The sequence below is a fragment of the Dendroctonus ponderosae genome, unplaced genomic scaffold, assembly GCF_020466585.1.
Source record: "Dendroctonus ponderosae isolate FM_Combo_2020 unplaced genomic scaffold, Dpon_F_20191213v2 Dpon_F_20191213_1, whole genome shotgun sequence".
Lineage (NCBI taxonomy): Eukaryota > Metazoa > Arthropoda > Insecta > Coleoptera > Curculionidae > Dendroctonus > Dendroctonus ponderosae.
In genome coordinates, this window is record NW_026017110.1 from 8,233,934 (window position 1) to 8,250,525 (window position 16,592).

The 16,592-nt window shown below is 37.9% G+C and overlaps 1 protein-coding gene across 2 annotated transcripts in view; it reads left to right on the plus strand.

The window, feature by feature from the left end:
- Positions 1–16,592, plus strand: part of LOC109541640 (soluble guanylate cyclase 88E) — a 25,658-nt gene that overhangs the window by 2,499 nt on the left and 6,567 nt on the right. For both annotated transcript variants that reach the window (XM_048670454.1, XM_048670455.1), the window contains exons 2-8: positions 6,395–6,573; positions 8,738–9,019; positions 9,371–9,576; positions 10,963–11,086; positions 11,147–11,285; positions 14,889–15,015; positions 15,078–15,282. In XM_048670454.1, the coding sequence (XP_048526411.1) occupies positions 6,406–6,573; positions 8,738–9,019; positions 9,371–9,576; positions 10,963–11,086; positions 11,147–11,285; positions 14,889–15,015; positions 15,078–15,282 (1,251 nt within the window). In that variant the 5' untranslated portion in view covers positions 6,395–6,405. The remainder of the gene's footprint in view (positions 1–6,394; positions 6,574–8,737; positions 9,020–9,370; positions 9,577–10,962; positions 11,087–11,146; positions 11,286–14,888; positions 15,016–15,077; positions 15,283–16,592) is intronic.

Here is a 16,592-nt window from a genome sequence, read left to right on the forward strand (position 1 = left end):
ACTAAAATTGCGGCTAGCTGCAAGAAATTTTAGGTTTGGAACTATAGCCGGCAAGTGCAATAAAAGTTGCCGGCAACTCGAAAACTGATAAAATGAACGAAATATTGCGTGCAAGAAAGTTGCGGGCGGTAAAATTGCCGACTGTAAAACGCCCTTTACCAACACCTCCTGAATTGAAACCAATCAAACATCTCCTATCCCCTGTATAAAAATTGTCCTAAGCAGATAGAAAATGACAGAACATAATTAAATAAAACCCAAAGAAGAACTCCAATTCTGCCAGCCAAGACTGAGAAAATAAAATCCTCGGACATTCAAAGAACGTTCTAAACGCGTTCTCGGCCAGCTTTGCAAAGATCCATTAAACGTTATCTATAAATCCAGTGTTTGGACCGTGTGATTGAGTGCTCCAGTTGGATGCTCTTTGTGAAACAGAGGTTGAAAGTTGCAGAATTTCCAAGAAGAAAATCTGCTCCCCCACTGGGAAAAGCCAGCCGTAAAACTGAACCGATGATTGAAAAAAATTAAATTGAAACATTTGAAGCGTGCATAATTTACGCAAAAATCGAAATAAATCACATACATATACGCATATAATAAAATCAAAACCTGAATGCACGTGACAATATTCATATGCTGAACATAATGAATCGAAGAGGAAAAAAATGACAAACAAAAACCATTGATTGATCGTACGACTTACACAACATTTTCGTATATAATTAGCGGCAGTAAGTTTAGGTTTCAATGAGCGGGTCGAAAGCAATTAAATCCTTATTGGCCGAATAATGACCGCGACGTGATCTGATTGACGCACAATTTTTCTATAATAACAATCAAGTTAGTGGTTATTAGTCCTTTAAACAAATTCGAATCTGTTTATAAATGTGCCTACTCAACAGCCCGATCCGGAAATAATTTCAATGGTAATCGGATTTTTCCGTGTGGGTGTTTGTTTTTTGAAAATTTCCTTGAGGACCTAAGCGTTCTAAAGTCATCGGAAAATGGGCAGGTAAATGGGATTTCCAACAGAATCCTAAAAGGCTTTTTTCGATTTGTCCCTTTCAGGACTGGAGGTGAAGAAGATCTCATCGCCTGACCGTTCAAAGCATTGAGGTGCGAACTCCGAGCTTAAAGGTTTTAAGTAAAGGGCACAAATCGATGTGAAGTTCTGCGAAGCTCAAAAGTTAATTAACCAATTCCGTGTTGTTTTTTTTTCAACCCATTTCCCTGCTAAGTGTCCACGAGAACATTAAGACATTTAATAATGGAACAATTCAGCCGCAAGGGCAAACTATTCATTGTCGCTTTGGTCACGAATTTTGTGAAACTCTTTGCGTGCAAGTTGGGTTTACAATTGAAAAAATTCCCTCCTGAAAAGCTTTTAAACGGCCCTCATCAGTGGCGAAGAAAAAAAACTGATGCAAATTTACGCTTTGTAGAGCAGAGAAAATCCAGGTAGATATTTCCAGGCATCCAGGCGTGCAATGTGCCATCGGCGGTAAATAAATGTATGAATAAATGGCTTGATCGTGGGGGAAAAAATCGAGAAACTGTACGTGAGAAGCAACACGTTTTGTTCATTTGTGCGAAGTCGCTAAGCAAAACAGAGGAGAATTTAGGACCTTCATTTCAACAGTTGTAAAACTAGGAAATCTAGCTAAATTGCTGAGTGAGCGGCGGCCAGCGGCAAACGTGCGGGCTTTAAAAGGATTGAACTTGAGAAAATACCACCGCAATTTATACAGTAAAAAACTCAAATGGAAATCCTTCAAAGTACAACTTGTTGATGTTTGCTTTAGAAAAGGTTTTAGAGATCCGGTTTAATTTTGCAATTTTCCATTTAGCGTGAAAACCATCAATTGTTCCAATATAGTGTTTGGAATAATAAGTGCGCAATTTAACGCTATATCTCTCATTGACCTATAGAGCTTTGTAGCTCAAGAGTCTCTAAATATGAGCTAAAGCCTAAGAGCGATTTAGAAAATTCTAATTAATCTTGGACGTTTGAATTCTGCGTAAAATCCAGAAGTATTCCTAAAATAGTGTTAGGTGTAAAAAAGCGCCCGTTTTAACGATCAAAGCTCAATCTGTTCTCTAACTATGAGCTAAGGCATAAGAGCGGTTTCTAAAATGTCAAGTAATCTGAAATTTTTGCCGTTTGCTGTAAAACTAAAAACATTCCGAAAATAGGGTTTGGTAAAAAAAAAGTGCGCTATTTAACGCTCTATCTAGCCATGGCCCATAGAGCTTTACAGCTCAACCAGTTCTCTAAATATGAACCAAAGCCTAAGAGCGGTTTAAACAATTCAAAGTAATCTTGAATTTTTGCATTTTGCGTATAAACGAGAAACATTCCCAAAATAGTGCTTGGTATGGAAAACTTAGAAATTTAAAGCTCTACCCGGCAATAGCAAATAGAGCTTCACAGCTCAACCGGTTCTCTAAATATGACCTCAAGCATAAGAGCGGTTTCCAAAACGTCAAGTAATCTCGAATTTTTGCATTTTGCGTGAAAACTAAAAACATTTTCAAAATAGTGCTTGATACAAAAAAAGTGCGACATTTGACGCTCTATTCGGGAATGGGCCACATAGCTTTGCAGCTCAACCGCTTCTCTAAATATGAGTCAAAGCCTAAGAGCGGTTTAAAAATTCAAAGTAATCTTTAATTTTTGCAGTTTGCGGGAAAACTAGAAATATTTACAAAGTAGTGTTTAATATAAACAAAAATGTGCAATTTAACGCTCTATCCGGCAATGGCCCCTAGAGCTTTGCGACTCAACCATTTCTCTAATATCAGCCAAAGCCTAAGAGCGGTTTTAAAAGTTCAAATTAATTTTGAATTTTTGCATTTGGTGTGAAAACGAGAAACATTCCCAAAATAGTGTTGGTACAAAAAAAGTGAGCAATTTAACGCTCTATCCAGCACTGGCGCCTAGAGCTTTACCGCTTAAGAATTTATCTAAATATGAGCCTATGAGCAGTTTTAAAAATCCGCATGATCTGAAAATCACTAATACGAGTCATTTGGCACAAAATATTTGCTGAAATGTTTAAATGTGGAAATAAGGCACTGAATCTAAATCGTTTGACCAGGATCACACGCAGCACTTAAGGCGCTGTTCGTCAACAGCAAATTAATGCTAAACTTACCAGTTCTCAAAAAACACACACTACACTTGAACGCACAATGAATATCCACAAGAAAAAATATTCAGCTTTTCGAAAAAACTCATGCGATTTTAAGGTGTTTATCACATTTAAAACGCACCGAGCTACAGAACTTACATAATGATACTTCCACAAATTGCTTTCCTGTTGTTCAGATCCGACTTTTGCTCTAATTTAACCCTCTATCAGGGTTGACAGCTGAACCGGTTCTCTAAATATCAGCCACAGACAAACAGCTGTATTTAAGACACGCTTTAACTTTGCATTTTCGTCTTTTCGGTGAAACCTAGACCCATTTAGTAGCTTATCAATTTACAGAGTATAAAAAAGTATATCGAGTATATATAAAACAATAAAAAAGACATATCGCTAGCAGCTTTACGATGTTTTGTCGTCGCAAATAGCTGAAATTGCCAGCCAGAGGGCATAAAATCAGCATGTATGTTTCATAAAATATTAAATACACCATCAATTCGTCGAAGTTTCATGGAAAACCAACAGTAACCGTCAATATTAAGGCTGAATTGATAATGTGATTCGAAAACTTTAAGCTTTTATTGCCTAAAAGTAGACACACTCGCGCTTGGAAAAGGGCCAGATAGAATTCATTTAACTCTCGGCCCCTCGAAGCCAATGGATTAGATCAAAGCGGACCATCCTTTCGAAAGGTTGAACATGAAATTTTATTCCCCTGGAAGGTTCGCGATTCACTATTTACTCTTTGGGGCATTAGAGAAAAACACCTTAATCTTAGTCCGGGTTTTTTTTCATAATTTACTAGCGTATGATACACCTTTCGGGTTCTTAACACTCTGCGCCACTTTTGGGTGGGATTTTAAAGCAGCAAATCTTAGAAAATTTTGACATTTTCAAGCGATAAGCGGGTCAGCTGCGGGCGAAAGTAGGCCAAACTTCCAAGTCGATGCGAAGGAGCTCGAATGCTCAGAAAATGTTATTAAAGCCAAGATTTATTGTGCCATTTATATGAGTATTTGACCTCACCCGGTAGCAAATTTTCACTTATACGGGCGAAATGAGGGTGTTTGAAAATTTGCCAAAAATCGACCCGGTTGTAGAATGGGATATATAATTTATGCTTAGTTATAGAGACAAACGTGCTCTTTCTATCATTATATCCAGCGAATTTCCAGCTCACTTTGGTGCGCGGCAATTAATGAAAGAAATCCACTATAGAAAAGAAGCGAAATAGAGGGTTTGAAAATTCGCCAACAATCAATCGAGCCTAGAGCTCCCGTGCATTTAGGCCCATTTATATAGAAAAGTGTGCTCTTTCTAGCACACTTCCAAGCGCCTTTCCAGCTCACTCCAAAGCGCGGCATTAAATTAAAGAAACCCCGTCTGTAAAAAGAAACAAGATGAGGCCAATAATCACCCCATCTTTGTAGACTAATTAATTTTTTGCACGTTTTTGTGAGGAATGTGTTCTTCCAACGCTACCGCCGCTTAATCTCTATCTCACTTCGTTCTGCGGCCATCAATTGGAGAATTCCACACTAGAAAAGGAGGCAGGCTGCGCTCTTGGGAAAATTTGCCAAAAATCGACACAGTCATGGAAAGACCGGAATTCTAATTGATTTTGTAAAGAAGCGCGGTCTCTTTCTAACACAGTTTCGAATGACGCACTGTCTGCCTCACTCTGTTACTCAATTCAATCGAAATTAAACAAGATGCAAGTATTTGAAAATCTGTCAAAATTCACCAGCCTTGAATGGTATGGAGTTTTGCGCATTTGCAGAGGACGGTGTGATCTTTCTCACACACTTTTAACTGACTTTGCATCCCACTCCTTTACATCACAATTAGTGAAATAAGAACAGCGCTGTACAAACAGAAGAGAGATGCGGGAGTGTGAAAAATCGCCAAAAATCAACACAATTTGGCGACCAATAAATTGTTTGCTTGTTTATTGCAAAAAGTGCGTGTTATTCAACGCCACCACCGACGAACCTCTATCTCACTCCGCTCTGCGGCAATTAATTGAAAAACTTGCACTAGAAAGAGGCAAAATCGTACGTTTGACAATTTGCCAAAAACCAACGGCAGCAATGGAAAGACCTGAATTCACATTGGTTTTCTAAACAAAAGCGCTCTCTTTCTAACACAGTTTCTAACGACGCAGGGTCTCACTCCATCACGTGGGATATAATCAAAGAAAGCCACGCTTGTGCAAAACGTGAACAATCAACTCGACATTGGGACAAAATGATTTCAAAAATAATTATAGGGAAAAAGTCGAGATGAGGGCATTTAAAAATTAAAACCTCAACCAGGAGGAACGGGAACTTTTCCTCCAAGTTTTTCCAAAAATTTCGGCCTAAAAAACTGAATTCTTGACAATTTTTGGAAAACTTTCAGTGACGAATTTGGAAAAATCATCATTGAAAACCTTTGGCGAAAACCCATTTTTTATGCAAAATAAAATTTTCGAAAAAAAAATTGAAACGTTAATTTTGAGTTAAACCTTCAAGTAATATAGAGGGAAAATACGAGAATTAACGCGCTCGAAAGTTTCCAGCTTTCATTTTCTCTGAATAACTCGGCGATTAACGAAACTATCTAAACAGTTTTAGTATCAAAATGAAGCTATTTTAATGCTCTTTAGAACGGGCTATAAAGAAGCAGTATAAATTTGAAATGATGCGACAAAAACTGATAAAATCCCGGCCATAGTCCTCAATCCTGTTGAAAACGTGATGAGAACATGGCCTGAAGAACGTTTGATAATTTCAAACAGATTAAGATTTCTCCCGTTTAAAAAATACGTCCACTCAAGGAAATCATTTTCCGGTTTGCCTTTGTCAAGGTTTTTAATCATATTCCGTTAATGGAAAAAATGGCCCGTTTTTAAGCGGCAAAGGAATTCGAAATAGAATTAATTAACGCGATAAACCAGGCTAAGGGGCACTGAGCTTTTTAACTGGAGTTTGCCAAATAAACTTTCATTATTATAATGGCCTTTCTTAGAGGAATCTCAGTAGATGATTTCCATAAAAAAAATAAATTCAGTCTGTCGTTGAACAGTGCTCAAGATTTGAATTGACTTCGGCATACACAAACTTTTGCCAATTCCCGGTTTCTGAATGAGCAAATTGCGAATCTCTGAACGAAATTCGGAAGCGTGCATGAATATGTAAAACATTTATTAAGGCGATATGGGGCAGGAAAATGACGAAAACTGGCAAATGTGTTTTTTTTTTCAGACCAATGAACCATGTACGGGTTAATCATAGAAAACATGACCGAATACATCAAAGCCACGTACGGCGAAGACAAATGGGAGGAAATTCGACGGGCAGCCGGAGTCGACCAACCCAGTTTCAGCACTCACCAGGTTTACCCAGAAGGACTTATTCCCAGACTGTCGAAAAAGGCCGTACAGGTAAAAGTCAAATTCAATGTTTTCACACCAGTCAAGTGCTCACATTAATTCCCAACTACTTTAGCACGTAAATAAATGATGTGCAGTGACTTACAACAGAAGGACGAGTGGCACGAATCCTGCTAATTAAAGCCAGCAGGATTTCAGCTGTTTGCAATCGCTGCTGATTTTCCCTCACACGCACATGAATAATACATTCGAAGAGCAACTCAAACTGCAAATGCCTCAAAAGTGTAAAGTGAACAAATCAAACAAATGAGAAATTGAGAAAACTAAACGTTTCTGGAGGCAAAGCATCCCATATCTCAAAGGAGTAAACGTTTTCCTTTAAACGAAAAAGTATCTTGCCAATGAGGTTTTATTTAAAGAAAAAATATAAAATCTTCCAAATTTTAACTCTTTTATGTCGGAAACGGTCAAAAATATCTAGTGAATGATCATATGTAGTTAAATAAAGCGTTTCGACAGCCACCTTCGGCTTCAAATGTCGAAATAACATATCAACTTCAAAAGAGATTTACACGAAAAATTTTGATCTACGCACATTTCCCTTTGTATCTCGGAAACCGTTAAAACTACCCAATTAGTCATTAGAACCTTTTCAAAAGAGCATTTTGCGAGCTACATAGGGACATACAAATAATAGGAATATTAGTAGGGCTTCGCCCCTTTCCAAACGCCTGAATGTTTATACACTTCATATCTCCAAAACCGTTGAAATATTCCTATCACGCGAAATTACTCTTTTAAAAGCCGATTTTGATATCTGCCTTTTGAGCCATTGGATTGGAACGCCAAGTTCTAACCTCTAAAGGAATAGAAGCAAAAAGGGCAGACATTGGGAAACTTTTAAGGTTAAAACACCGTAAATCCGAGCAACGGGAAAAATTTGCATTGAGTCCTCCGGACTTTTCCAATAGTTTATCTTTTGCCCATGAGGTTTAATGTGAAATTTCTAACCTCCAAAGAGACAGATGCAAAAACATGAAATCCTCCAAATTTTATCAATCTTTTATGTCGGCAACTGTCAAAAATATAGAACGTTTCGCCAGCAGCATTCAGGTTTCAAACGTCGAAATAACATGTCAACTTCAAAAGAGATTTGCACGAAAACTTTTGAATCCACGCACATCGCCCTATGTATCTCGGAAACGGTTAAAACTACCTAAATAATCAGTAGAACAGTTTCAAAAGAGCATTTTCCGAGCTATATAGGGACATAAAAATATTAGGGATCTAGATAGGGCTTCGCCCCTTTTCAAGCGCCTGAAATTTTAAACACATTTCATATCTCCAAAACCGCTGAAATATTCCGATCACGCGCAATTACTCTTCTGAAAGCCGGTTTTGGCATCTGCCCTTTGAGCAATTAGATTTCAACTCCAAATCTTAACCTGTAAAAAGGAAGAAGCAATAAACTAAGCGTCTGTTTTTCACTAGCTTATATGTGGGAAACGAGGGAAATCTGCTGCTTCTGAAGCGCCATTTCGAAAAGCATCTGTTACCCATAAGGATGGATATAATAACATTTCCAACCCCAAAAGTTTAAGAGGCAAACGGCAAAATTTGATGAATTTTTCCTAATAACCGAAAACGACTGGAATTATCGGAATACCGCTTAGGACTTTCTGTATAGAGGATCTCAAAAGCTACGATTTGTCCAGTAAGTTCTGCAATAAATTCCTAACCTCTAAAAAAATATAGGCAAAACTTCCCAAATGCGTCCGGAAGCCAATAGGCCAAAATTACATCAAATTTCATGTTTATTCACCACACACGAGCGACTAGTACATACATCCAATATCTTTTGTAAGGCCGTTATCGCCTCTCGTTCTTTCTGTATTTCTTGCCGCAAACGTGCCTGCAGAAATTCTGCAGGCGGCTCGTAAATGGAGACGTTTCACCTGTTGCAACACATTTTCCATCCTTAAAACCGAATAAGACGGATGTTGTGGGGTTTCCGAACGAAACTAACCGGATATCGGGATAAAATATCGTTCCAAATGATGTGGATTCGGATACGGATTACGTCCGCTGAGAATCGCATTTGGCCAAAAAAAAACAAGCAAACTTCGACTTCAAGGGAAAATCCAACTAAAAAGCAGACAAATGGAAGGGTGGATTAGCTGCGAGTTTATCTACGCTAAATTGATCTCTATTTCAGATACTGAAAGTGAGCGAAAAGGAGTTCTTCGATCAGATGGGAGTGTTTTTCATCGGCTTCGTCAGCCAGTATGGTTACGATCGCGTGCTTTCGGTGTTGGGCAGGCACATGAGGGACTTTCTCAATGGACTTGACAATCTGCACGAATACCTCAAGTTCTCCTACCCACGAATGCGAGCGCCCAGCTTTATATGCGAAAATGAGACCAAACACGGTCTCACCCTGCATTACAGGAGCAAGAGAAGAGGCTTCGTCTATTACACCATGGGGCAAATCAGGGAGGTGAGTTTGATGTCCTGGTGGGTGCAAGGAAGATCAAAGCGGCGCTTGTTTGTTGACTCATTAACGGAAAATTACAGTGCGCTGCTAATTGCTCTTGTAAATTAATTAATTATATAATTAAAGAGACGCAATTCGCTTGCTCTGAATATCGGCGCTGATTTTCCTATCTGTACAGGCAAACCTAGTTAGGAACTGGCAGCTGCGAACAAAAGGCGAAGAGATTGATGCCCCATTTATGCGGAAAACCTGATTTGACTTACATTTTTCGGTGCTTGTTTCGGCTTGCAGAAAATGGGGCGCGCCTATTGCTAAATCACCCCGCATTTGCACAAAAATTCTGTCTGTTTTCAGGTCGCCCGCCATTTCTATCACAAGGAAATGAAAATTGAGCTGGTGAGAGAGGAGCTGCTCTTTGACATGGTGCACGTGACCTTTCAATTGACCTTCGACAATAGAGCCTTCACGTTGGCGTCGCTCACGATGACTCGCGAAGAGAAACATTTACCCATTAGTGCTTCGGTGCTGTTTGAGATTTTTCCGTTTTGTATCGTTTTCGGGTAAGTTGAAGCCACCAATCGAAATAGAAAAATGTCCTTACCACAGTTTGATTTTGTTCTGTAAAATCGCGATGGAAATTTAAGGAAAAATGGGGGTTTATGCTATAGTATGCACATAAAGCATAGTTTAAATATTCCATAACTTTTGCGTTTTTTGACAAGATAATTTTCGCGAGCAAAATGTGACCACTCATAAAAATTCCTATTTCTCGAACGGCTCAGGATAAACAGTCGATTCATGATCCAAATCACCTAGATGATATGAGGCTTTAGTATGGTATAGTTTTTTTTCTCTAGGCCGTAAAAAGTGTTAAACTTTGACCATGGAAACATGACTATATTACATATTTGAACACCCTATACAATACGTGTATTTCATTTTTCTTGCTTGCCTTAAAACCGGAATTTTGTACAATAATTTCGCTATGATTCAACAAAGTAATTATTCAAGTCGGATCACCAGCTGAGAAAATATTCATAGTGAAAAGTTAGGAAATATTTGATGCGCTAAATTTTGCGTTTGTGTTGTGATTGATACATTTTTCCAAAACTAAGCAAAATATCGGCTTTTACCAAGATACATTTTTCGCAGAAAAAATACCAGAGACTAAGAATTTGTAGCGGAAAATGCCAGGGTACGAAGCCCGAAAAGGTACTCGCAATTTAAAGGTTTTGGGGTTGCGCTGCCCCGCAGCACTCCACGGGTTGCATCCAAACTAAGCAATTATTCGGATTTTGCGACCCTCAAAATATCCCAAGTCTAAAATTTGGTGCCAATTTCACGATTACCTTCGAAGTTATTGGCAAAACATGACAAATTTTCACCTATATGGACATCCCTGTATATAAAAACCATCAACTTTGGTCTAAATCAAACTTGGCGCAAGACTTACCAAAAAACATAAAAAATTCTCCAAATTCCAGTAAAACATATACAGTTTCGGTCAAATTGTTTAATCGAACTTTTACTGCCGTTAATGCATCTTCGGCCAGTATTCATGCGAACACTGAGCTACACAGTGACCCAATTAAGCTTAATAGCAAAAAGCTGTTCCAATGAACCTAGTGACTTAACTCCAGACGGCAAAGAGCTTTAAAGCAACAGGGCGTGTATTCGGATCGAATGGCCCCGAAATTAGAATTTTTCTTGTGAAACTTCTTGTTAACAAATCTGGTCCCGTCAAATATGTAATTAACTAAACCGATTTTCGGTTGTTGGAAAATCGGTCAAAGGGATCGAGCAAAACCGCCATACTCGTGGCAGGATAGTTTATAATTGTTCTTTGAGGGAGGCTCTTTGTTTCCGATGTTTGCCCAAAATCCCCAACTACGGCCCGATTCACGTTGTTTGATTGAAGTTGAAAAAGCAATTTTCTTCTTTTCCAGCTCGGACATGGTGGTGCGAAGTATCGGAAACTCGCTTATGGTTATTATGCCCGATCTCTTGGGCAAGAAAATCACCAATTGGTTTGATCTCGTGCGGCCGCTGACTGCCTTTAAATTCAGTTCGGTAAATTGCTGCTAAAGTGAAGAACCGTCTTCAACCAACTAAACCGCTTTTGCTTCCCAGATTTTAAATAGAACCAATAATATCTTCGAACTGGTAACAGTCGAGCCCATTCTCAACGATAAACCCACCGACAGGCAAGAATTGGTTTTGAGCGACGAGCTGGACGCATTCAACGAAGAGAAAAATCTGCGACTAAAAGGTAAGTTTGCTGAAACCTGAATTTATCGGATTTCACCAATGGGGCAGAATTAATAGGCACGTGCGGCCCATATTAGGCACAGAAATGATTATGTTTGATGCAATAACAGACCTTGATTTCAATTTGATTCCGCAGCTTGAAAGCGAAACGAAATAAACCCCTTTCGATGGAAAGCCAACTATTGATTTTAAATAATACAAATTAATTCTTATTTGCGTCGGTAAAAGCGTCTTTTAGAGCCGGTCCAATTTGAGCTCGTTCAAAAAATCACTAGAGGTTTCAAAGCGAAATATCTCGAAAACGGTGAGAGATATCGACTTGGAACAAGTACACATTTTTTGTTACGGAAATATAGGAGAATGAGAAATTGTCAACAAAAAAGCGATGATTTAAAACGCAAAAAATTGCTACTATTACAGCTAAAATTTGGGTTTCTCATTCTAAAAAACCCAGAAGCCCAAAATTTTTTGCTAGCAGCACAACTTGGTTAAAAACCTATTAAAAACCGAAAATTTTGTTTACACTTTGACGCCCTGTGCCTCTGAAACTATTAACTAACTTTAGGATCAGACAAATTTGCCCAAAACGCCTTATTTTGAAGCGAATTTTGTCACATTTGTTAAGAACCACCCTGTATACTATGAACTATTGAACCCATTTGTATAGGAAATATCTAGATCAGATCTAGTTTTTCCCAATCCATCGCCTTCGACCCAAGAAACCTCCCCCAAATCTATTAAATATTTGCCATAAAATACGTTCATCTGCAATTCAATTTTCCAATCACTTTGTTTGCAAACGGTCTGTTTACGGTGAATTCGGCTTAAGTAAATTTGAATTTATCCTCGAAACAAACAAGTGTGGGATTTGAAAGCCTTCGCAGCAATCGGCCGGAATTAATAAGAAAACTGAAAAAATTCGGTGCTTATTAGGGTCACTTCAGGTTAATAATGAGAGACTTTGGAGTTTGGAACTGAAACTTTGGAAACTCTGTGTGAGAAAATCGGCAAATACCCGCTTAATCGTATCAATAATGTAGAACCAGGAGAAAATCGGATTTCCGTTCAAAAACCCATGCAGTTTATAACTCTAAAGTTTTACGTTCTGCAGAAAGAGACTCGGTCTTTTACGACCCGAACGCGGTGCCTTTAGACAACGTCATTTCATAGAAACGTTTTTAAATCATCTTAAGTAAGTTTTATTTTTTCTTCGAAAAAAAGGATCGGTTTTATGGCCCTTGAACAGTTGCAGAACGTTGGCGCACTGTTTGGCGAAGTAAACACATTTTCCATTTTTATATTTTCCCTCTCATGGCTCTTGACCTAGTAACCCACTCGAAATATCCGGGAAATGTATTTTGACGTGAAGTAATGCTTTTGTTTATTTCGAGTATGTGCAAAAGTCCAATTAAAGCTGAAACTTTAAGGAAAAATGGTTTAGAACGCTCCAATAAGCTCAAAAAAAGACATAAAATTATAGCTCGTATTATCCGGTATTGAGCTCGATTTTTTAACTGCCAATTAACTGCCTCTTCTATTCTGCAATTTGAAACTGGGACTTGTGCTGGATTAGAAAATATTAATTTTTACAGTGGATGCTGCAACTGAGGAGAAACGCTTATTTTGACATCATCATTTATAAAGTGCGCGCAAAAATCAAACTTTCGTGCAATTCGAGTGAAACTACCAAAATGTGCAAACTCAAATGCTTTGTTTGCATGGTGAAAATTTGAAAAGGGAATTTGCCCTGAATTAGAAATTATGAATTTTTAAAGTGGATGCTGCAACTGAGGAGAAACGCTCATTTTGACATCAGCATTTACAAAGTGTGGCGCAAAAATCAAAATTGAGTGCAATTCGAGTGAAACTGCCAAAATGTGCAGACTCAAGTGCTTTCTTTGCATGGTGAAAAGTTGAAAGGGGAATTTTCCCTGCATTAGAAATTATGTTTTTAAAATGGATGCTGCAACTGAGCAGAAACGCTCATTTTTACATCAGCATTTACAAAGTGTGGCGCAAAAATCTAAATTTAGTGCAATTCGAGTGAAACTATCAAAATGTGCAGACTCAAATGCCTTCTTTCCATGGTGAAAATTTGAAAAGGGAATTTGCCCTGGATTAGAAATTATGAATTTTTAAAGTGGATCATGCAACTTAGGTCAAACGCTCATTTTTACATGAGCATTTACCAAGTGCGCGCAAAAATCAAGCTTAAGTGCAATTCGAGTGAAACTATCAAAATGTGCAGACTCAAATGCCTTCTTTCCATGGTGAAAATTTGAAAAGGGAATTTGCCCTGGATTAGAAATTATGAATTTTTTAAGTGAATGCTGCAACTGAGCAGAAACGCTCATTTTTACATCAGCATTTACCAAGTGCACGCAAAAATCAAAATTGAGTGCAATTCGAGTGAAACTATCAAAATGTGCAGACTCAAATGCTTTCTTTGCATGGTGAAAATTTGAAAATAAAATTTGCCCTGGATTAGAAATTATGAATTTTTAAAGTGAATGCTGCAACTGAGCAGAAACGCTCATTTTTACATCAGCATTTACCAAGTGCGCGCAAAAATCAAAATTGAGTGCAATTCGAGTGAAACTATCAAAATGTGCAGACTCAAATGCCTTCTTTGCAATTTTTAAAGTGGATGCTGCAACTGGGGAGACACGCTAATTTTTACATCAGCATTTACAAATTGTGCGCAAAAATCAAAATTCGAGTGAAACTACCAAAATGTGCTTGTCCAAACTTAAGTCCCTTCTATGGATGGTGGAAATTTGAAGTGTAAACTTGCGTTGAATTACAACTCATGATTTTGTAAAGTGGAGGTTGTGGTTAAGAAAAAACTCTCATTTTTATGCATTTTAATGGAACTTGGCCTGAATTAGAAATTACAATTTTTTCATTTTTAAGACTCATAAGTGGACCGAAGTTCATATGACTGCGGTGCGCAAGCGCTTCGTTTTCAAAATACCGGATGTAAAAGTTTGTTTTCTAAGTCCCTGAGTCCCACTTATTTCATTCAAATTTGAACCGAAGCTAACTGTCAACTGATTGCTAAATTCTACAGGGTGTTAATTTTTCTTGGGTCATGCTCCTTTTACCACCCCCAATTCTAGGGTGCGCCACTGAAATATGACCACAGAATTGGTTCCAAATTCCCTGATCAATTTAGAAACTTTTTTGACTTTTAAATTTTTTCCTATCAGCCACTGTATTCCAGCTATTTGCAAAACTAACGGAAAAATTATAGATATTATTATATAAATAAGCTATTGTTGAATTTTCTAGTGAAACAACACCCACTTTGCTAAACACAAATCAAACCTAATAAAAATCCACATTTCTCCATTCGAAATTATCAACAAGTTTCGTTTGAAATTCCGTCCCTTTCCTAATTAAGCTAAACCATCAATCATCCACAGTTAACAACTCGGGGGCCGTTTTTGCTTTTCAGGTTTTATTCAAACCTGGAAATTGATCACAGTCAGTTGAATCGAAATAATCTCGTTCACGCCCCAATTAATCCAAATCAATTTCTACAATTTAAAAAAATACACACATTTACCAAGAGTTTTCGCAACTAATATGGCTAATATTCCAGGCCAGATGATCTACATGGACAACTGGAAGATGATGATGTACCTGGGAACGCCCGTTATGCCCGACCTGACTTCCCTCATTAATTCCGGCCTGTACATCAACGATCTGTCCATGCACGATTTTAGTCGGTAAGTTCACGAATCTCCTTAACTCTGAACAATTTAAACTGTTTCTACTTTGGCGGTTTCAGCGATCTTATGCTGGCCGGCACTCAACAATCAGTAGAATTAAAGTTAGCCCTCGACCAGGAACAGCAGAAGAGCAAAAAGCTGGAAGAATCGATGAGGAAGCTGGACGAAGAGATGAAGAGAACTGACGAACTGTTGTACCAGATGATACCAAAACAAGTGGCCGATCGGTTGAGAAAAGGCGAAAATCCCATCGATACTTGTGAGGTGAGCAGATGTTTTCACAACCAACCGGTTTCATTTCCATCACAGTTAATTCCAATGTGGAAGAAAATGTTTATTCGCTAAACCCCAATCTCGTTAAAACATCAGCAAACTGGCGATTTAGTAAGCGGGAATTAAAAAACATGGAGTGGGCCATTCGCGTTAATGAGCATCAGTGTTTTGTTTTGCTGCTTTTCCCGTTATTGGTTTGCAATGTTTTTTATCCATGCGATGTAAAATAATTGAAAACATGCTACTGGAAACGGGTGTTGGAAGTTCAGAGCAGAGAATTGCCAATTGGGACAAAATGTTTATGTTGTTTTAAAAAGTACATAAAAAATAGAATTGGAGGCGATGCGAATGAAACTCGCACAGTTTGCAAATGTATGTCCCGTCTATCAATGGTGAAAGTTTCAAGTTGGTACTTGCGCCAGATTCGAAGTTATGATTTTTTTAAGTGGAGGCTGCAGTGGGGAAGAACCTCCCATTTTTACATCAGCATTTACAAAGTGCGGGCAAAAATCAAAAGCTGGTGCGATTCGAATGAAATTCTGAGAATATGCAGACCTAAGTGCCTTCTACCGATGGAGGAAATTTCAAATAAGAAACTGTGCTGGATTGGCAATTATGAATTTTTAAAGTGGAGAACGCAAATGGGTAGAAAATTTCATTTTTACATCAAAATTTACAAAGTGCGCCCAAAAATAAAATTTAAGTGCGCTTGGAATGAAATTCTCAGAATGTGCAGGCTCAAGTGCCGTCTATGGATGGAGGAAGTTTCAAATGGGGACTTGCGCTGGCTTGGAAATTTTGAATTTTTAAAGTGCAGACCGCAATTGGGCAGAAACTCTCATTTTTATATCAGCATTTACAAAGTGCGCCTAAAAATCAAAATTAAGTGCGATGCAGAAGAAATTCTTAGAATATGAAGACTTAAGTGCCTTCTATGGATGGAGTAAACTTCAAATGGGGACTCAGTCTGGATCGACAATTGTAAATTTTTATAGTGAAAGCTGCATTTGCAAAAAAACGCTCATTTTTACATACAAATTTGCAAAGTGCTAAATCAAAGCAAGCAGCAAAAAAGTAAAAATCAAAAATTAGTGCCATTCGAATAAAATTATCAGAATGTAGTGACTTCAGTGTTGGGCAAAAATTGATTTTTATTAAAAAAAAATCACTGTTTTTTTAAATTAACCGTAAAATCATAATTTTTTTATTTTTATTAAATCAATTGATAAATCCGCTTAATTAGCTGTTTTAAAGTGATTGCAATTGTTGCCGAGAAGATTCAAGCTAAGTTGAATCGATTC